The sequence below is a fragment of the Periplaneta americana genome, chromosome 4 (assembly GCF_040183065.1).
Source record: "Periplaneta americana isolate PAMFEO1 chromosome 4, P.americana_PAMFEO1_priV1, whole genome shotgun sequence".
Classification (NCBI taxonomy): domain Eukaryota; kingdom Metazoa; phylum Arthropoda; class Insecta; order Blattodea; family Blattidae; genus Periplaneta; species Periplaneta americana.
In genome coordinates this window covers 129,478,441-129,502,537 of record NC_091120.1, presented here as the reverse complement: position 1 = coordinate 129,502,537, position 24,097 = coordinate 129,478,441, and the positions used below count along the sequence as shown (strand labels likewise).

General features: G+C 35.1%; 1 protein-coding gene across 13 annotated transcripts in view; it reads right to left on the bottom strand.

Moving 5' to 3' along the window:
* Nucleotides 1-24,097, bottom strand: part of LOC138698194 (A-kinase anchor protein 9-like) — a 630,353-nt gene that overhangs the window by 4,866 nt on the left and 601,390 nt on the right. For all 13 annotated transcript variants that reach the window (XM_069823957.1, XM_069823962.1, XM_069823964.1 and 10 more), the window contains 2 exons: nt 21,917-22,062; nt 8,678-8,819 (listed from right to left, as the gene is read on the bottom strand). In XM_069823957.1, the coding sequence (XP_069680058.1) occupies nt 8,678-8,819; nt 21,917-22,062 (288 nt within the window). The remainder of the gene's footprint in view (nt 1-8,677; nt 8,820-21,916; nt 22,063-24,097) is intronic.

Below are 24,097 nucleotides of genomic sequence, written 5' to 3'. Positions count from 1 at the left end.
GGTTATAGATCGAATGTCACAGTCGAGGAATTTTTGTGTACATTTTCTCTAGATCGAGCATAGTAAGATTTTGTGTTGTGTAGTACGGACAGATAAACAGACAAGAGGAATGACAAGTTAGTATATGGCTAACTTCTATTCAATGCAGTTCAGTTTAATTTGTGGCAATAGTGTACACATTAGAATAACAAATACTCATTTATGATACATATACAGTAGAATTCCTCGTATCCAGCAACTGTCGGACAAAGCCAGTGCCGGATAACTGATTTTGCTGGTTAATTGGAAAATATGGTTATAGGTAATGTAAAGACATACTGTACTCCACAAACATTTTTTTTTTCCATGTTGAAATTTAGTAATTCTCATATAGATAATTAAAAATAAAGTTTTAAAATACATACAATGTTTATTTTTAGTACTGAATATGTTGTTTTCTAATGCCAGGCGTTTGACAATGAAGTCATTTGACCTCTTGCACTCCAATATTTTTCAAAGATATTATCATGACCAGCCACTGAAGCACAGAAGTACTGAATATGGTAATGTACATTCATCAGTTCATAATTATTAATACAGTAATACATAATATCGTAAAAAATTCTACAAGTTTTCATAACCTTATGACAATTTTAAATAGCAGTCATGTGATGTGAAGAGCAGTGTAACCACATCACAACTATAAAGACTATGAAGTAGCGCCCGATGATTTGAGCATAAGAACATTTTGCTTGCACTTCACGGAATCCACCGTGCAACAGCAGCGCTTAGCAGTAATAGCCATGGTACTATCCATCACTCGAATGAAATTTTTACGTGCTGTAGGAACAGAGAATTTCACACTTTCGTATTTAAACTCATCCAACACTCCTTCAAAACGGGCGAGTTCAAGTGTTAAATTGAAAGATATCGTCTCTGCACATTGTTTGCAAGATTCAAGTTACAGGTTACTGATGCTACCCTCTACTCCAGGGACATTACGGTTTTTTTGTCTATATTTTCAAGCATGAACAGTGTAAAGAGTGAACACAATATGCGACATGTGTGATCTACGAAAGCCACTCACATCTTCGTCAGACTCTTCTTTTTCACATGAAGACTTTTTTTTTTTTTTTTGGGCAAGCCAAAAGTATCATTCATTGATTAAAGTTCTCGTTAACACTTTGTTAAAAACATAAAATTTACTCTGTCACACGTTAAAAGTGTTAAAATTGTTAAAAAGGTATTTACCTTCGACAGACGCTATGTGTCGTCGTCTTCAGTGTCTCTTGAACCACTGGTGATCTTGACTCTGCGATGTGCAGTTGTCGATGGTAGGGGTGGGGGTGCGTTGCTCCTATGGTGGGGGTTGGCTGTCTGTATGCTATGACGTACTATGACGTCAAACAATGTGTGCGTATTGAACTGTAGTTGCGTGTTAAGTATATATTGTGGGTGTGCTATTGTATTCTTATATATTTCGTACTGTTCTAGGATGTTTAACTGTGAACTTTTTGGTGTGATGTGTAAAATTTCCATATCTGTTTCTATATTATTGTAGTCATGATTATTGTCGATAATGTGATCTGCATAATTTGATGTAATGTAAGGTTTGGTTATAGCTTTAATATGTTCGTTGTATCTTGTATGAAAGGATCTTCCTGTCTGTCCTATGTAAAAATGTGGGCAACTATTGCATTTTAATTTGTAAACTCCAGTTGAATTATATATATTTGAATGTTTAGTGTGGTTATTTAAGTATTTCTGTGTTGTATTATTTGTTTTGTATGCAATATTATTACTAAACAAAATTATTTCACACATAACAATAAATACTACACACAAACTGAAGGATTACCAATGGGTTCACCTATATCAAGTATATTAGCTGAAATCTTTATTCACAACATAGAACAAACACACATACTAAATACCGACAACAACAAACACGCAGAGAAAATAATGTACTGGCATCGATATGTAGATGACATAATAGTCTTATATAATGGAAACAAAAGACAAATAGAAAACCTACATCAACAACTCAACAAAATACACCCCAAATTAAAGTATACAGTAGAAATGGAACATAAGCAAGCTATAAACTTCTTAGATATCACCATAACCAAAACAAATAACAGACACGAATTCAAAATATACAGGAAACCCACTACAACCACAACACATATACACAATTCATCAACTCATCCCATACAACATAAACATGCAGCTTTCCGTACAATGACACACAGATTAATTAATATACCAATGAACAATGACAACTACACTGAAGAATTAAACACAATAAAATATATAGCACAAGACAATGGATACAACCCTAACATAATAGACACACTAATAAAAAAGGCAAAACAAAAACAGAACAAACCAACACAAACAGCACGCGAGAATAAATACATAACATTAACATATCACAATACCAATACCCACAAAATTGCAACTTCGTTCAGAAAACTAAAGTACAAAATTGCATACAAAACAAATAATACAACACAGAAATACTTAAATAACCACACTAAACATTCAAATATATATAATTCAACTGGAGTTTACAAATTAAAATGCAATAGTTGCCCACATTTTTACATAGGACAGACAGGAAGATCCTTTCATACAAGATACAACGAACATATTAAAGCTATAACCAAACCTTACATTACATCAAATTATGCAGATCACATTATCGACAATAATCATGACTACAATAATATAGAAACAGATATGGAAATTTTACACATCACACCAAAAAGTTCACAGTTAAACATCCTAGAACAGTACGAAATATATAAGAATACAATAGCACACCCACAATATATACTTAACACGCAACTACAGTTCAATACGCACACATTGTTTGACGTCATAGTACGTCATAGCATACAGACAGCCAACCCCCACCATAGGAGCAACACACCCCCACCCCTACCATCGACAACTGCACATCGCAGAGTCAAGATCACCAGTGGTTCAAGAGACACTGAAGACGACGACACATAGCGTCGAAACGGGCCGTCTGTCGAAGGTAAATACCTTTTTAACAATTTTAATACTTTTAACGTGTGACAGAGTAAATTTTATGAAAGCATCATTGTTTTGGTATTGCCAGTTATTTGGGTGCTGGATACGAGGGATTTTAATGTATTACGAAGAAATTAACCAAAAAGTATGGTGTTATATTTCTATGGCATTATCCCAGAGTTCAAGTCTGATTCAACACTCGACAATTTTGTGAAAAATGACAGAACTGGCCCATCTGTAAGAGAGAGAAAGAGAAGGTGCATAAATCACATTCTAACTGAAGAAAAACTCGGACTACATGCTAGAACAATCTCCCATGAAATTGTTGCGAAACTTAGATGAACAGGCAGGTGTATTCAAAACATCAGCTTGCAAAGTGATGAAATTCATACAACTAAAGCCTTATACGAAGGCAGCTGTTTATAAATTAAATGAACCATATCATGTGCTAGGATTAAATTCTGTCAATAGAGACAAAATACATAATGTGCCTACAAATCTTTTCGAAAGATGGGAACTGTGCCTAGAGTGGATGGGCAACACACAGTGGTCTAAATTGCTATAAAAGTAGACAAAAATACTGGGTGTTCATTTCAAAGTGTGTCATGACGTCACTGTTGTTGAGTCACCGATTTGAAGCGAGTTTCACCTTATATGTCAGAGAAGTTGCCTATCATTCAAGGCGTTCAATCTGAACTTGAGAACGTGTACGATATAACTTGAACGTCATAGCAACAGATGGCGGTCTGTATGGTCTGTGTGCTACCATAACCTCTTTCGAACTGTGTTTTGCCCAGGAGAGTCGTACGCAGGGTATTTGTTATCATCGGTTGTGTACGGCAACATTCCACAACACAAATCAAATCCTCCATGTCCATGTTGACCGTCGAAGTTAATGTCAACAAATACATAAGTAATCGCCTTAACCCTCTCCCCATATCCCGACAGTACATGTTTCCAAACAGTTCACATTCCTGCCACTACCGCCGTTACCGTGCGTATTGGTACGTACTCTTCAGAATAAACGCCGTACTTGCTAGGCAACTTCTCTGGCTCATAGGTAATACGCCTCTGCAGAAGTGTGGGAAGATTGAATTCTCTAGGCTCATCAGCTAGCCACATGATGGCATACAGCGAGCCATGACACACTTTGAACTGAACACCCAGTATATCTCTATATTCCTAATGAATTCCACCATACAGGTCAATTATGATTTCCTTATATAATATTATGAATATATTTTAACTAAATCTTTCAGGGGTGTCCAATTTACAGTTATTAAATAAAATTACTACTGATGGTATTATTTAATGTAAAAAACATTGTTACAAATAGTTTTCAACAAGTGATGAAAAAACAATTTTACGTGACAAAAAGAGAATTTTTTTTTAAGAATGAGGCAACAATTACAAATATATGATGAAAAATTACTCACCTAATATTTCCAAACTGTCTAATGTATTTTTGACCTTTTCCGATAAAATGTAGCTGGATATTGTTTACGAATCACAAAAACTGTCACTGTCACTGTCACTGTCACTGTCACTACCACTATGACTATGATTATAATTATTGTCCTCTTCATCACTTATTCACAGGCGTTCACGAACTGCTAATGACAGTTATTTTGATTTATGAATTGGAAGATTTTTTTTATCGAGATCAGAGGATCTGAGTTTCAAAGTAGCCTTTCGAAAAAGACAAGAATTTTTGTTGATATGTGACCATTTCCTGGTATGATGTTCTCTATATTTGTATATGTCTTTGTGTCTAGCTTCCAGTACCTTTTCTGAGAGCATTCCAAAAGAGCTGTGCTTATAACAGCAAAACCATATATACAATTTTATGTACTCTCGGTAGTATATAATAAGGGTAACAGGACGACGAAGCACTTGGACATTTCTCTGCAGGATTTGTCAAACTTCACTGTAAGTGTTTATACTGGATTTCTTTAGTTGCAGCTTCTGTGTTATTGTAGTGAATGAAAATATACTTCGCTACTGTGGTGGGGTGTGGTAAACTTCAGTGGGGTAGGAGAGTTGTTTGAATCTATAAACGAGTGGATAAAAAAAACTAGTCCAGTCCATTCACAAAAATTGACTGAACGTGTTTTGGGATGACACTCTTCAATTGTTGAAATAAATATTACCAAAAATAATATAGACTTTTTCAAAATATCTGATACTACAACTCTTTAAAAAAAATAAACGAACTACAAATAGGATTTTATTGTTTATCAAAGATAACATTACATCAAAATGTAACAACATTAAGGAGAAGAATGATGTATATAAAGCAGAAATAGTGAAGATAAACATTTGAAAGAAAATAAAACATTATGAGATATATGAAATTTATAGTCCTCTGGCAAATAACATTTTAACTCTAGATACAATAGAGAATAATAACAAATCATCATTGGTGACCTGAATGCAGCCTCTACTCATACCACAATATAGTTAGCAAGATGTAGAAGACTTCGGCTCAAATAATGTGGAATTAGAATATCAGCCAGGAGACAGCCCTACATTTCTCCATTACTCTTTAGGCTCAACCAACTCAGATATTATAATAGTTGCTTATGCACTTGTGGGGGATTACACAGCGACAAGTGATAAAAGATATTATGAGCAGTGACTATCAAGCACCTATAACTACAGTGATAGGCACAAGACGTGAATCATCCAACAACTCAAGAAAATCATGGAATTTTAAAAAAGAAACTGGGATAAATATACTACTTATATAAAACAAGAAATAAATAACTTATCAGAAACCAGCACATTAGAGAACTTATAAACCCTAATGAGACTTATATATATATGTTATGCCCCAGGGCTGAAGAATGCCTTGTAGCATGATCTCCTGTGGGGTGTTAAATTTGAAACAGTCCAAGAAAAGTGTCAGCAGAATGCACTGCCTTAAGCAGACACACAATGCAATTCCAACTTGCAAAGTAGCCAGCGTTATAGAGTTATGTCGCAGTGAGATAAATCACTGACAGCGATAAAAGTATTCTTATGCCATGAATGACAGCTGGACTAATTACATTGGTCCAGTGAAATAAAGCATGCATTTTAATTGGTTAAATTAAATCACGCATTGTTCGCACTCTTTTCTTATGCGTAGTCTCATTAAAGCTACAGTTATCACTGTATTGCACTGAATAGAATTGATTGTAACAGATGTTTGATTAAGACAACATCTTCAAGCACGTATAAACAAAAAGGGATTTAAAGCCCATCTCACCTGACGAATAGCATGGGTGGTACCCTGGCTGGGAAGCTGGTAAGAGAACGTAAAAAGTGATGGTGAGAAGATTGGCGGCAGACAGTGATACAGTCAGTGATAGTCAGAGTCTAAGCAAGAAATAAGTCGAAGGCAGGATTGTAATGGCGTCAGCAGAGACAAGAGCTATACCATGTAAGTAACTCATTATGTCAATTTGTGTATATTTAATAAATCAAGTATAGTTCCGATTATAATTAATTCAGTCTAGAACCTAAGTTCAGTAACCATGTATTTTCCTATAATATCCCGAGAGCCCCAGCTCTTTCAGTAAAAGGTTCTTTCCCATTATAATATAATGGTAGTGTTAGAAATCCTGATAAGTGTGAGCAGGAGTCGAACGCAGTAGTCATCTGACCTAAGTTGTCGCACACAACATATACAAGTGCGCTTCAAGCATATCGAAAGGTAAACAATCTAAACACAAAGCCTTCTGGTCAAGACAAATGAAATAAAGCAAGACGTCACAATTTACACTAAGAAGCGAACAAATTTAATATGGTGAAGAATAAGTAGAACAGACAAAAATTCTCTCCAGCACTGGGACTCGAACCCAGGTTATCAGCTCTACGTGCTAACACTTTATACATTGTCACACCAGATTCTAGTTCTGATGCTAGATTGAATCCCTCTCAGTTTAAACTCTACCTCTCTAGTTCCCCTTTGGTGGCCTACCCTCATATTACAATGATGTACCGAAATACATATGATATTTCTGTACATAATGTTGGACATTGTGCCATCATCACATATTCTGTGACACAGTACATGAGGGTAGACCAATAAAGGGCAACAAGACGGGTAGAATTTAAACTGACAAGCAAACATTCTGATGGGGGCAGATAAAAAAGTTAAATTTTTTCTTCCACCATGTTAATAATATCAAAAGAACTGCTTATACAAGTTTTGGCCACTCGACTGCAATTACGAGGGCCGTAAAAAATTAAGTTCGCCAGGGGCCGTTAACAGAAAGAATACACAATTTCATTGGAAAAATTTATTGGAACAGATACAGCAATTGTTGAGCTATTTTTCAACATATTCCCTACCGGAATTGAGACATATGTCATATCATGGGATTGACAGAGAGGTGCAGACGGCTGTCAAATGCTGGTTCTGATCCCAGGCGGCTAACTTCTACGGTACGATACAAAAATTGATCCCATGGTATGAATAATGTCTCAATTCCAGTGGAGGGTATGTTGACAAATAGCATAACAATTACTGTACCTATTTCAATAAATCTTTCCATGCAATTGTGCTTTTTTTCTGTAAACGGCCCCAAGGAAAATCACTTTCTAGACGGCCTCATAATTGCAGTCGAGTGGACAAAATTTGTATAAGCACTTCTTTTGACACTATTAACATGGTGGAAGAAAAAAATTTAACTTTTTTATCTGTCTCCATCAGAATGTTTGCTTGTGAGAGGGATTCAACCTGGCATTGGAACTACAATCCGATGTGGCTTAGTGGATAAAGCGTCAGCACGGAGAGCTGAAAATCCGGGTTTGAGTCCTGGTGCCAGAAAGGATTTTTCTCTGTTGTACCCATTCTTCACCATATGGTAATGCAGAATTTCTGCACGGAAATATCATATGTACTTCGATACATCATTGTAATAGAACAAATTTAAGTTTCAGTAGAAGTGTTGCAATGGCAGCACAACTGAAATTAGAAATCAATAATAGAGGAAAAGAAAGCTACAATAACTTCCTGACACCATGAGCTAAAATGAAACCCACATAAACTTGGTAAATTTGTTAAATCAATCAATGCCCTAGAGATAGGCCATATTTTATGCTACTCAACATTCCCTTCATGTATTGCACTCCTATGATCATAATATATGACGACTCTGCTTTGTCGAGGAAGTTTGTTTACAGTTTAGACACACAGTTAACTCAAATAAAGTAGATTTAAGCAGCACGACATTAATGTAGGGTACTTCATGATTACCTTTCTAAGAATCTAACAGTGTTTATCATTGTAATTTCAATGGCACATGAAAAACGAAAGATATTAACAAATTATGGCAGGAAGAAACATCAGAGAAACTACAGTAATTAATACAGTGAAATTACCTTGCATTTGAGTAAAGATACAATAATAATTCACATGCTTCACTTCAGTCCAATGCACATTTCACAGTATACTGAAAGTATGTAAAACAGACCACTTATAATATGACTAGCCTATTGCCCATTAAGTTTTATATGTGTTTTAGGTTCCATATTGCATACGAATTAAATATTTTTACCCAACACATTTTGTTATCTTTCAACTCATTATTACCAAGCACATTTCTATCATCTTGTAAGAAAACAAGAATGGATGGATACTATATTAAAAACAGATTTTAAAAATACGCACCTCATATGCATAATATCAGTCTCCCATCTTCTCAACATTGGTCGATCTCTACTGGGTGGTGATAAGGTACTACATCCTTGTGATGACATCCTAGGGACACCTAAACTATTTAAGGATGTAGATGAATCACGTCGTCTAGGACCTGAAATAAAACAATACCATAATAAATAGAACATGTACAGTAAAAGGTATTTTTATACAATAATTAGTGCCTCTAATTACAATTAAGTTTCGACGTTTTTCTGAACTGCAGCAACATTTAATTTTTTCACTGAAGATTATTTGTTGGAATAGATTAATTGTTGGATTTCAAGTGAAGATAGTAGTACTTTTATTACAGAAACAATTAAAATGTCTAGATTAGTTGTCCCAAACGTTTTGAAGGCGCAAGCCATTTTTGGCGAGGCTTCAGTTTATGACCTCTCCACTACTCTATCCGTTCTTGACTCAATTCGAAAAATACAAATCCCTGTAAAATCGCAAACAACTATAATTTTACTCAAAACCACCTGAAGCACGATTTTAAACATCAGCTTTTTGAGTATTTTTCGGAAGAAACACAAAAACAATAAAATTACGGGCCACAGATGGATACTGAATCCATTACATTCAACTGGCTAGAATTCTAAAAAATAATAAGGAAAAATTCATTGAAACATGTATAACTACTAATGGAATGTTGAAAGTAGGCATTTTTTCCGCAGAGCATAAAAAAAAAAAAATAAATAATATTAATTTTTTTGTAACATTTGCAACATCGTATTCATGCAAAATAAGTTTCTTGTCTATGATTGCCATTAAAACAATATCGAGAAATCTCGAACTTGAAAATGATGTGTGAATTGAATACTTAGTCCATATTTGAGAGGCTACTTTGGGCGGGGGGGGGGGGGAGGACAGGCACACTTATCACATTATTTTTTTATTTTATAACTTATTTACATACAAATGGCTTTTATAGAACCCAAAGGTTCACTGCTGCCCTCACATAAGCCCACCATCAGTCCCTGTCCTGAGCAAGATTAATCCAGTCCTAACCATCATATGCCACCTCCCTCAAATGCATTTTAATATTATCCTCCCATTAACGTCTTGGCCTCCCTAAAGGTCTTTTTTCCTCCAGGCTCCCAACTAACACTTTATATGCATTTCTGGATTCGCCCATATGTGCTACGTGTGCTGCCCATCTCAAACGTCTGGATTTAAGGTATATGTACATACAAAAAAAATTTGTTTTGCACAATTTTGCTTTGTAAAATTTTTATACAATTGAGAATGGAACCAGAAAGAAAATGAAGCGAACAGATCCCTTGAAATTGTGTCTAAATTGTTTATAAAAATTATTTTGTTTATAATTTTGACATACAACTTGAAACATGATAGCTCATGTAGTTTTTAAGATAGAGCCACAGTTTTTTCACTGTTTTATAGCTAAACTATCCTTTAGTGCCTGACATAGAGCTATTTTTTATTTTTATTTACATTAATTAAATATTACCATATATGTAACTTGTACTAATATTTTATGTTGCATAAATCATGTAAAAATATCCAGAGATAATTATTAACTATATTAATGTTATTTTGCTCATTGTCAGGCACTGGCGGACATTTCATGCTTCAAAATGACACCAATATCTTCTTGGTATCACCATATAGATATCATGTTTAAAAGAATTAAATATTCTAAAATTACTATTTACAGGAAATAAGCCACAAACTTTCAGAGCCTAGAAGACTCCATCAGCATATGTCACCCCTTAAGCAGCTTCTTTCTGCCTCTCAAATACCTCCTCCTTGTTTTAACTTCAGGTGTTGAATGTTTTTTTTTTTGGCATTTTTTCCGTATTTTCCATTGATGCAACAAATCCTGCGATGGTGTTTGTCCCAGGGTTTATGCCCATCCTCCTCAGAATTTTAATTTCTACTTTTGGACTCTTAGTAAAATGACGTACAACATAACTGACACAAAAATGTACAGTTTCATGACTAAAAGTATAAGATTATAAATTACTTTATTATGTAAAAACGTGCTTTCAATCTAATGATCATGTCTTGATATCTATGCATCTATTTTGGGACTAGAAAGAAGTTTATTTTACAAGCAATGCTGGACGAGGGGATTGACTGCTACGAGGATCACTCCAAAAGTAATCCACAATATTTATTTAAAAATTACATTTTTATCCTACAGCTTTGCAATTTTCATACAATGTAGATACATCCTTCAGGAACAATACATCACTTTTCCACATAATTCCCGCACCATTCAACTGCCTTATGCCACCTTGGAATGAGGCCCTGTATACCTGCACGATAAGAGTCTGGACCAACATATCTGACGTCTGAGCCACTCTTTAGTAGCGTGCACGAGGGAGTCATCATCTTCAAACCTCGTTCCTTCAGTTTACCAAAGCGATGGTAATCGCATGGTGCCAGATCACGACTGTATAGCGGATGTTTCAGTGTTGTACATCCAAGTTTTCTGATCTGGTCTGTGGTCTTATGACTGACATGTTGCCATACGTGGTCGTGCAATAGCAGAACATTCTGCTTCTCCCGATGTAGTCGAACATGACCCAGCCGAGCTTGAAGTTTCTTGAGAGTTGTCACATATGCATCAGAATTAATGGTGGTTCCGTGTGGCATAATGTCCACAAGCAAGAGTCCTTCTGAATCGAAAAAAATAGTAGCCATAACACTTCCTGTCAAAGGCGCAGTTTTGAATTTCTTTTCTTCGGTGAATTTGCATGATGTCACTCCATTGTCTGCCTCTTTATCTCCGATAAAAATCGTGGAGCCATGTTTCATCTGCTGTCACAATTCTTGCAAGAAATTCATCTCCACCATTCTCATACTGGTCCAAAAGTTCACTGCACACTTTTTTTTTGGTTTCTTTGTGGGCTTTTGTTAACATCCTTGGAACCCACCTGGCACAAACCTTTTTTAATCCCAACTGTTTCCAGGGCTGGGCAGTATTTGAAATACATTTGTATTTTGTAATTTATAAGGATTTTCAAAAGTATTTTGTATTTAAATACATAAAATTGATGTACCGGTATTTTGTATTTCAAATATTCAAAATACTTTCTTCTTCTTCTTCTTCTTCTTCTTCTTGTGCTTAAAGTTTCGGATTTGGATTTGAACTTTTGTCTTATTTGCCTATCCATTTCAGATGTGCTAGCCATACACTTAGTTTTCTTGCCACAATTGATTTCCTTAATGCCATAAAGAAATCTCCAACAGCATCAAGGATCCATCTCCCAACACTTGTTAAATGTTCAGTATTATGCAATGTGTTTAGGAGACCCAAATCCTTAAAAATTATATCAGACGTCTTGAAATATTCATTAAAGTTTCCTTGCCCAACTCGATGGAATTCGCTTCATGACTCAATCTCTCAAATATTGCAATTCAAACATGATACAAACAATATATGTGAAAAACGGGATTGCCAACCTTCAAAGATGTTGATTTCAGTACCTTGAAGTATATTTTGGATTTCTGAAACCCATTGCCGTAGTCCTTGATTCAATGCAAAATGAGATGTGCTATTATGGTCAATTTTTGCCCACATTAATTTCCCTCAAAAACAGATTACATATTCTGTTATCTAGTAATCTATGCCATCTATTGCAAGTAACTTCAATCCTAATAAGTTCGCTTTCATCAAGATTTAAAGCAATATTTTATCTGACCCCAGAAGCAAATTGAGCTATTTTGGCAGCTTGCTTCCACCCATCATTTAAGATGGATGGCTACTGACACTGCCTCACCAAATTATAATAAAAGGATACAGAATATGTGTGTGAAATCGGCTGATCAGTTCTCTGCTACACTTTTGGTCAGTTCAGACGATGAAGACAATGAAAACAATTTTTATGTTTTCAACTCAAGTGCACCAGACTTTGAAAAGCAAAAAGGAAAGAACTTGTCTACTGCGGAGTATGAGCTCATACAATTCTTCAATGGCAAAGGGACAACCTTGTGTACTCTGGAGAATTACCCAACAGTGAAACAAGCTTTTATAAAGTATAATACAAGTTTGTGTTCCTCTGTGCCTATACAAAGATTGTTCTGTTTTGCAGGATTTATTCATTCACCAGCAAAGGATCTTCATCTGATGAACTTTTTGAGAAACTATTGTTTTGAAAGGGAGCAGTAATTATTCAGATGTGGGATAATTTCATTGCTGACTGGGAAAAGGGAGAATGTTCAGTTACAGTTTATATAAAACTTCGAGATAAAAATACTTTTAATGTTAATATAATATTTCAGATTTTCAGTAATATTCTTATTTCTTTATATATTTTATCGAATATTTGAAATACAAATGTATTTTGAGTATTTGAAATACATTTGCATTTTGGTTAATTTTTTAAAAGTATTTTGTATTTGTGCTTATGACTCGGTTAAGAGGGAAGTATTATATGATATTCTTATTGAATTTGGTATCCCCAAGAAACTAGTTCGATTAATTAAAATGTGTCTCAGTGAAACATACAGCAGAGTCCGTATAGGTCAGTTTCTATCTGATGCTTTTCCAATTCACTGCGGGCTAAAGCAGGGAGATGCACTATCACCTTTACTTTTTAACTTCGCACTAGAATATGCCATTAAGAAAGTTCAGGATAACAGGCAGGGTTTGGAATTGAACGGGTTACATCAGCTTCTTGTCTATGCAGATGACGTGAATATGTTAGGAGAAAATACACAAACGATTAGGGAAAACACGGAAATTTTACTTGAAGCAAGTAGAGCGATCGGTTTGGAAGTAAATCCCGAAAAGACAAAGTATATGATTATGTCTCGTGACCAGAATATTGTACGAAATGGAAATATAAAAATTGGAGATTTATCCTTCGAAGAGGTGGAAAAATTCAAATATCTTGGAGCAACAGTAACAAATATAAATGACACTCGGGAGGAAATTAAACTCAGAATAAATATGGGAAATGCGTGTTATTATTCGGTTGAGAAGCTCTTATCATCCAGTCTGCTGTCGAAAAATCTGAAAGTTAGAATTTATAAAACAGTTATATTACCGGTTCTTCTGTATGGTTGTGAAACTTGGACTCTCACTCTGAGAGAGGAACATAGGTTCAGGGTGTTTGAGAATAAGGTGCTAAGGAAAATATTTGAGGCTAAGCGGGATGAAGTTACAGGAGAATGGAGAAAGTTACACAACACAGAACTGCACGCATTGTATTCTTCACCTGACATAATTAGGAACATTAAATCCAGACGTTTGAGATGGGCAGGGCATGTAGCACGTATGGGCGAATCCAGAAATGCATATAGAGTGTTAGTTGGGAGACCGGAGGGAAAAAGACCTTTAGGGAGGCCGAGCCGTAGATGGGAGGATAATATTAAAATGGATTTGAGGGAGGTGGGATATGATGATAGAGACTGGATTAATCTTGCACAGGATAGGGACCGCTGGCGGGCTTATGTGAGGGCGGCAATGAACCTTCGGGTTCCTTAAAAGCCATTTGTAAGTAAGTAAGTAAGTATTTTGTATTTGTATTTCATATACTATTCTTTGAAGTATTTTGTATTTGTATTTCAAATACTTGGATGTCAGTATTTTGCCCAGCCTTGACTGTTTCAATACTCTGCACACAATTGATTCTTTTATTCCAACTTGGAGTGACAATTCTTTCACTGTTACGTGTTTGTCAGCCACAGCCATATTGTTAAAGCATTGCACGTTGTCAGGTCTTTGTGCAGTGCAGGGTCTTCCGCTGCAAGGATTATCCCGAATATTGGCGTGGCCTCTTTGACAAGATAATCTGCTTGCCCACCGACTAACCATACTATGATCGACAGCTGCATCTCCATACACCTTTTTTCAAACTCTTGTGAATGTTTCCCACTGTCTCGTTTTCACAGCACAGGAACTCGATAACAGCACATTGCTTCTGACGAATGTCAAGTACAGCAGCCATCTTGAAGAAGTGCCATCATGGCGCCACTCACGACTTAAATTAAATTTGAATACAAGGGGGAAGGATGTATCTATGACCTCCATAAATTGCAAAGGTTTAGAAAACAATTTTTTTTTTTTTTTAATGTTGTGCATTACTTTTGGAGTGATCTTCGTAGAAGTGACCGTGGCTGAAGACGCAGAATTTTGGAAAATGGGATTTATCTGAAAAACCACAAGGCATAAATCGAAAATTTTTATATCAAATTAAAGAGGAGAAAATTCTCTATTAAAATAGTTATATTTTGAAAATTCTAATTTTTCATCATTTTTCGCGTTTTGTGGGTGTACATATACCTTAATTATGTCAGGTGAAGAATACAATGCATGTACTTCTGCGTTCTGTAACTTTCTCCATTCTCCTATCATCCCCAAATATTTTCCTAAGTACTGTACCTTATTTTTTTATAACTACTGAAACATTTTTTTATTTTCATGTTCAAAGTTGTTTATGTTTCTAAATACCGTACAAAGTAAGAAATGTATATGAATAAGACGTTTTTGTATTATTTTGTAAATCATCTCGTGACCCCCTCAGCTCTTTACATGACATCCACGATCAGCATAAAAGGTCTGTCTGTGTGTGAGTATTAGCTGCTAGCTCTGTGTCTTGACTGGGCAGGTAATCAGACCACCTCCTAGGTATACTGGATCAGTGACGAGTTCATTACTACAGAGCATGGTGAATATAGCAAAAGAAGGGATAAGAATACCCGACCCGATAATCTGTGGCATGATAGAAAACTTTATGTCTGTAATTAATGGCTGTGCAACATGTCTACTATGTAATACAATTATTATTACAGCAAGAAAATATAATATTGAAAGAACTACAAAGCCAGACATGTGGCCACGTGTGCTGGTGGATTAGAAAAGGAGGAACATTTGAAGGTGTTGAAAGACATGAAGTCATCAAAAGAAATATCTTTTTTTAATTGCTATGATTTCTTATATTTTATGTTACTGACATATTACATTTTATCGATTTATTGAAGCTTTTATTTAACCTAACTTTGATTTAATTTTATTCGTAGATTTAGTAGTTTAATAGTATACTTTTCTACTTCACTTTTTAAACATTTCAAACAGGATAAGGACTCACAAGCTGCTGTCCAAGCTACCTATAAAATGGCGTAGTTATGAGAGAATGCCGAACATTTACAGAAGGGCTTTTGTGAAGCAGTGTTTACAGATAGCTGCAGAAACAGTAACTCCAGAAGAAGCTGTCAAATTTAAAATGAATAACCTCTCAGTTCGAACTGTGATTTACCTTATAGAAGGACTTAGTTCAAATATCCAATGACATTTATCATTAAGGATTAAAGAATTCATGGCATTTTCTATATCCTCGGATGAAAGTATTGATATTGTTGGTAATGTTCTCTCCTTGATCATTTTATGTTCCAGGTAACCCAGAGTTGAAGACAAGACAGGGAAAATTATACAGAGAAGAGACTGGATGGCACAGTGGAGGCTGAAGATCGAGCTTAGCCTATTTATTTAAGATTTTTTTTTTTTTTTTTTGCATTTAATTTGTTAAGCTTATTTAGAATTAAGTTTGTTTGTATTATATTGTGTGTGTGTGTGTGTGTCTAATGCTCAATATTTAACAGTAAAGTCATTCTCCTTCTTGCTTCCCAATATTTAGATGTAAGGTCCATAAAATTTTCCAGAGATTCACAGATTTTTAGATTTCCATGTCCATGGCATCTTCTTTATTGCACAATAAACATATAGCACAGTCCAACAAGCCGATTCGCTGTAGATATTTTGTACGACAGTCATGACCAGTAATCAGTCTGAACATGGCTACAGCAGATTTTCATGGTAAATCAGGAATGGATTTTAAATCTTGTACTAAATTGTTCCAGCTTGAATTTTGATATTCACTTGGAGAATTAGTGTGGTAATTGGTGTTAATTTTCTTTTTGATAACTCGTTTTATGGACTCATATGAAAAACACTGTAGTTCTTCTTTATGTTTATTGTACTTCCTTTCTTGGCCAACATATCAGCTTTCTCATTACATATATTCCACAATGGGCTGGGATCCATTGGACAACAAAGGTCTTATTTAAATTTTGAATCTGCCTTAACATACAATGGACTTCCTTAATTTTTTCTGATTTAGTAAAAGCAGTTGTACTAACTGCCTGGATTGCAGCTTTGAAATCAGATAAGAGAACTATATTTTTGCATAATACACATTTGCATTACATATATTGCATGTTATGTCATGTTTCATTGTGTACTGATGATGCCACGAATGCTTGTAATTCTATCGGCTAATAAAGATCTAATCTAATCTAATCTAAAAAACTTAATAATTAGTGATTTAATACATGATACTAGACTAGATCGTTTCTACGCCTCCGAGAATATATTGCAATTGAATACCTCCCTCGAACAACATTGTAACTCCCATATGTTACAAATGGGTGTTCAACATTGTTCAAGGGAGAAATTCAATTTTAAAAATATCTACATCAGGTCCGCTTGCCTAACCTACATCAAAGAGCAGCAAAGACAATCATTATATTTGGGTCTCCTTATTTCTGTGAACAACTATTTTGAATTATGAAAATCATTAAGTCACAAATGTGGACCAAACTCAATGGCAACCATTTGAAGGTCTTACTACGTTTGAATGCAACTAAAATATCACCCAATATACAAAGACTAACGAATCTGAAACACACTTGTACAAACGGTAAACATAATGAATATTGAAGAGATATTAAAAAAAAAAAGATTTAGTGTGATCACCTCAATAATGAATATAAATAATGGACATTTTGGCATATCTACTATCTATGACAATATCTATAACAATTTTGACTTCAAAGTTAGTGAGTTTGATAAATAATAAGAATTGTCTAAATATGCTCATTACAGTGAAACCTCAATCCATCGTTTCTTTGGAGAACAGGGAATAAAAATGATAACTACGGGAAAACGATAATACTGGGAAACCATAAAAATTACCGCATTTATGCGTATAATAGACGCAATAGAGTTATGAATGTATCCCAAAGTTTCCTAGATGATTTAAGGGGGAATACGTACATAATTGATGCATTTAATTTTTAACAAGAATCATAAATAATATAAAATCATAATAGACATGTCTCGTAATATTTTACTCTTGTTTGTAAACTTGCGATAAAAATCTATTGTTTGTTTAAATAGGGTATAAAATGAACAATTCGAATGGTGATTACATTGAATACACTTTTATCAGAACATTATGTACACTATTTCTTGCAGAAAAAATCTGCAATTAGCTTTCGTTTCATACATATTTTACACCTGAATTCTATAGTGGATTTCAGATAAGACAGATAGTGAAGTAAACAGAAAGGTGGAGTTTTACTACCACCCACACCATCATACCAAGTCATGCGTGTGATGAGGATGATGTACGCACTAAAAACTAGTTCTAACTTTACATATATGGGATATTTCCAGGACAAAAAAAAAAGCACACGAAAAAGGCAGGAAAACGACGATAATGGGAATGATGCATCGAGGTTCCATTGTACTGACGTCATCAGCATAATTAAACTCATTTTATTGAATTTGAATTTAATATATTTATAAAGATATAGGATTTTATATTTGTTCAGTTAGTTTCAATTTAATTTTGATGATGTAGATAGACATAAAAATTAGTCTCTAAGGGCTACATCACAAAAAGATTCGCTCATTTTTGCAAGCAGTTTGGTCTAGGATAAACTCTAGTTACTGTATCTCTGTCTGCAGTGAAAGGATCAATAAAATTCCTAAGAAACCACCTCTACACTTGAATAGACTGATCTCTTTCCTATGGCGATCTGCTCACTCTTAAGTTGAGTCCTGCAACTAGTGTTGAATAGACAACTGCGATCACCTGATAACATGATAGGTACTAGTAAGAATTGATGTTTCTACCAGTATTGATGATGATTTGTTTAACTGTTTTTATTTATTTTTAATTGTATAATTTTTTTTCCTTCTCCATTGTTTTCTCTTTTCCATTATACCTATGTTTACTTTTCTTTTTTTTTTTTAATAATTTTATGGTAAGCTTTATCTTTTAGGCAGTCTCCACTTGGAGAAAATTGAATAAATAAAGTTTATTCATAATATTAGAAAATGTTTAGAGAATTCAGTAATACATAAATATGTTCCCTTAAGAATCATTTTAATCATATGAAAGTGATATATTGATTTCCTTTCTAATGTTCATGTTTTATATATCATTGAAATCTTTGTAGTTCTAGACATTACATTACATTACTTTACAAATGGACAGAAATTCATACAGAAGTAAGACAAGGTTGCAGCCCTTCACCATTGTTTATTTTATATATATAATTAGAGAATGGAAACAATTACCTCATGGATATATACAACTCAACAGACATTTACAACTAGATTCATTGCTTTTTGCAGACGATTTAGTTCTGGTGGCATCCTCAGAAGATGAATTACAACATTCAATTTTTAATTTTAACAATATTGGAATTAAATAGGCTATATGAAAATAAATAAAGAAAAAACTAAAATTATGGCCTTCTGTGGAAAATACCCTGTGCCTAGCAAAATATGTTTAGATTAAAAAATATTAGAAAGAGTAAATTATTTTACATATCTCGGATACACATTATCTTCTCTCGATGAAGTAGATATTTCACAGAAAATTTCTAAATACATCAAAACAATGGGAATAATTAACAACATTATGAAAACCTTGGCAAGACCTGTACTTTGTTACGGCAGTGAGGCATGGACATTGAGGAAGAAAGACGAAAGCAGAATAATAGCCAATAAAATTAAATTTATGAGATATACAGTGGGATATACAAAATGGGATCACAAACGCAATGAAGATGTAATGGAAGAATTACAACTAGAACCTGTAATTAATCACGTAATACATTATCGGAACAACTGGATAAATCATCTGCATCGCATGCATAGAGACAGAATCCCACTATCGTCCAAATGGGAAGAGATCTCTTGGTTGTCCAAAGAAGCACTGGACTGAAAATTCAACTGTGAGATCGTAACAGGCCATATGGCCTAATACTTGAAGGGGAGAAGAAGAAGAAGAAGAAGAAGAAGAAGAAGAAGAAGAAATTAAATTACAATTCAATTTGTATAATGATTATGATTTTTGGGTAAAAAGTTCTGCTCTTCAGAAATACTTCATTTATATATTTACCATGTTATTATAATACCCGGCCCCGGAGCAATTTTTCCCTTGAAATTATTCAAATCTGCTTTACAAGGAGCTTTACCTGAAAGTCTAGATTTGCATAATATTGTAAACTTTTCATACTGACAACAATGTAGTTTTATTCTTAACAATAGCTCTTCACTTTTTATACAGTAACACAGTGTTCGTTATTGCACTCCACAAACGACAATGACAATTTACTAGGTCTATTACGAACAACAATGAACTGTTAATCTTAACTAATATTTACAAAGCACTATTTACAAATCAGAACTGTCAGTTCTCAGTTCACAGTTCTTCTAGCTCAGTCACTCGAGTTCACAGTATCTCGAACCACAGACCTTCAGAGACAGTCCACTGTACTCACTCGAACTCAGGTCCCTCCAACTGCGGTCCACTGCACTCGAACTCAGGTCCCTCCAACTGCGGTCCACTGCACTCGAACTCAGGCCTTCGGATGCTGACACAGTTGCGGACGCACACTCGAGTCGAACTCCGGTATACAAGACTGGCTTGCTTGCTCTGGCTTACTCACTGAATGGCTGAATAAACTGAAAACTGCTCAAGTTCGCTCGCGTTTCTTCTTTTATAGCTAAACCATAGTTGCGAGAAATTTCTACGGGTGTGCAAAGATAGCTCTCTCGAATTATCTGGATATCTCCACTTCGACGGACTTCTGGAAGAGTCGGGAGGGTCCGTTCCCCCTTCACTCCGCACGTAGCAGTTGCGCGCGCAACCTCCCCTCGTCGCGTTGACGTAATACATCCCCTCTGCCCTTCAGCATGCAGATGCTCCCCGTACCAGCGTCTCGTCTACCGCGCGCCCTGTTGGACGCGTATTCGAACCCCATTGCAGCTGTCACAATATATACGTCACTGTGTACGTTAACAGAAAACCACAATTCCTAGTCACACAGAGATTGTGTGCACTCGATGTGGGTCTCTGGCGTTTTGTCAGCCCACGCGAGTTGTATGGATATAAAGGGAAAAGTTGAGACGGTGTCAGGTGGAGTTCCCGGGTAGCTCAGTTGGCAGAGCGCTGGTACGTTCAACCAGAGGTCCCGGGATCGATACCCGGCCCCGGAGCAATTTTTCCCTTGAAATTATTCAAATCTGCTTTACAGGGAGCTTTACCTGAAAGTCTAGATTTGCATAATGTTATTATAGTTATGTATTTATCTTAATTATCCGATATTATTAATATATTTTTATTACTGTATAAAAGTAGTTTTATTTATGATTGAAAAACTGAAATAAAGTAAGTGCATAACATGCATTTCACTACACCTCCTAATACTGCACATTTCTGTAAAATATATCCATTTATCAAAACACTGTCAGAAGATCACAGACACACCCCTGCTAATCTTCAAATGACGTAAAGAGCTCACTTGACCCTCAAAGAATTCACTACTCCCCATGTCTACCCACTTTGCATGCACACCCACCAACCCTTGTTGTAGATGAATTTCAATGGTTTGAAGAGAAAGATGAGTGGAAGAATATTAATGGAAGACATTACGAAGTTAGTGGAGCAAAAATGACTAATTCTTTGATATGGGATTAGAAAATATTAACAAGTGCCTCGATACACAGTTGGCACTTCCTGCACATGGAATAAAAATTGATGATGAGATTATTGCTGACCCTGCGTGTGAGGCTACAAATGTGATGATGACTAAAGTGGAGAGTGGAAGAAGAAACAGTGCCCCAATCGCGTGTTTCACTTTAATCAGTGGAGAACCTCACGAGGGTTTTGAACCGAGAAGATGACATTTCATTCCCGATCATTTAGTTCAGAAAAAAAGTGACAGACTTCTTTAAAAGTACATAGAAATAATGCGTAAGAACAAGCAGAACGCATTATCTGTTTTTTCGATTAACCATTCCTCCCCTCTCCTTCATTATGTCGGAGAAGTTAGGTTCTACTGTATTATGTTTTTAAAGTGGACAATCCATAATTCCATAACTTAAATTTAAAATCAACTGTTCAACTATTTCAAGTAAAATGTGTATTTTAAAGAAAAAATTACCATGATAGGATGATTGTGTGCTAGACAATGCACTCTCACTATAACCTCTACTCAGGGCAGCATTACTTCCAATTCGGCGTCCTTGCCGCCACCGTCGTACCAGATAGTGCATACGGGATACAGCAATCACAACAATAGCAGCTGTCCTGAAACATGTAAGGCACAATACAGAATAATTTCAATGAAAATATCTATGCACCCATGCCACTTTGTCATAAATTGTGCAGATACTGTCATTTTTCAGCTAAGACCAATTGTAGATGTTTCCATCACACAAAGTGGTTTTACACAGGGTGACCAGACATCCTGGTTTTACCGGGACAATCCGGTATTTGGTGCTTTATCCTAGTGTTCTGAAAAGTTTTCTCGGAATGCTAAAATGTCGCAGTTTCCTTGCTCAAATGAAACACATCCTAGTTTCCTTGCACAGGTGAAAATGTTTTGAGTGTGGTTTTATTTTCCCCTTGAGATGTAATGTGATGCACTGAACGTATGCATGGTCAATACCTCTGCTGTGAAAGATTTAATTCATAAAGTAGAAGAAGAGTAGTCCATTACTTCATCTCAATTTGGAATTTCTACTGGTGATTTTTCTTTTATTAAATGTGTGCAGTACATCAAGAGGTAGACCCAACATGACGAAGAGTTCAAATTATTTGAATGGATCACTCTCAAAAAGAAATTAGTGTGGGATGAAGTAGAAAAGAATGTAAACATTTTATTGGCAAAGTATAAAGCATTATCAGAAAATGCTAATGAAAATTTGTTGTTAATTAAAAGAAACTCTAGATAATAAAAAAAGACTGAACTGTGTTGTTCATAAGTGCAAAGAAAATTTTGTTACTTTAGACAACATTTTATTATTTGCTAAGTCTTTATTTTTTTATTTTATTGGGTTATTTTACGATGCTGTATCAACATCTCTGGTTATTTAGCGTCTGAATGAAATGAAAGTGATAATGCCGGTGAAATGAATCTGGGGTCCAACACCGAAAGTTACCCAGCATTTGCTCGTATTGGGTTGAGGGAAAACCCCGGAAAAAACCTCAACCAGGCAACTTGCTCCGACCGGGATTCAAACCCGGGCCACCTGGTTTCGCGGCCAGACGCGCTGACGCTAAGTCTTTATATTGTGTCTTCCAGAGAGCAATGCAAGTCTGGAATATTTTTCAGACTTATAAAATAAACATCTATTGGACCGATGAAAAGAACCATGTTTCCCTAAATTTAGTTAAAACTTAAAGCAATATTAATTGTTGAAACTCATTTTAATCTCTCTTGTATTGACTATACTTGGATACAAACTCGACAAGAAATATTATCACAAATCCACAGTTCTGAGAAGTACCAGCAAAATATATGACTAAATGATTATTAACTTAATATCCTTAAGGTATGATAAATTATACGATATAGGCCTATTGCTGTTGTTGCATTAGCATTGAAATTATGAGCAAATTTAATATTCAGACTTATTTCTTTCATCACAAAAGCACAAATTTGCAGTTGTAATTACCGGTACCTGATTTTTATTTGTGTAAAATTTGTGTTTGAAATCTCACATCTAAGAAGTGTTCCGGTTTTCACTTTCAAAATCTAGTCACTCTGGCTTTACAGAGAAATGTATATGTAGCTGAGAAACAGGAACACGACTGGAAGTAGTTGCATTCAAATTTTGTTTATACATATTGTTATTGAAAACGTTAATAAGAAATATTAAACAACTCTTTTAAATGTAAATGCTTTTATGCAATAAAATTGTAAACAGTAATGACAGAAATGTATAGAACTTGCACCGACAGATGGCTCCACCTGCACATCATTATTCATTTGTTTTACATAAAGGTGTCTGCTAAATTGTGAAGTTTATGTGCGAATGTTTAGCAAAATAGAAAAGTTTTGAGGTGAATATTCGAAAACAATAATTATTACGCTAGACTACTGATGCTTTTTGCTGTGTGAAAATATGTATTTCTGGCAGAATAATATTTATGTGCTTTATTATTGTGTAGACCAAGTTAAAAAAATATGAGGACCCCCCCCCCCTCTCCCCAACTACAGTAATTTAAAATAGATTTTAGGTCAGCCATATAATCACTTTTTATAAAATATCTTATAAGAGTTTTCTTTTAAGAAAAACCCTGACACATGGTTATGATCTTCAATGCAAGGGAAAATAAA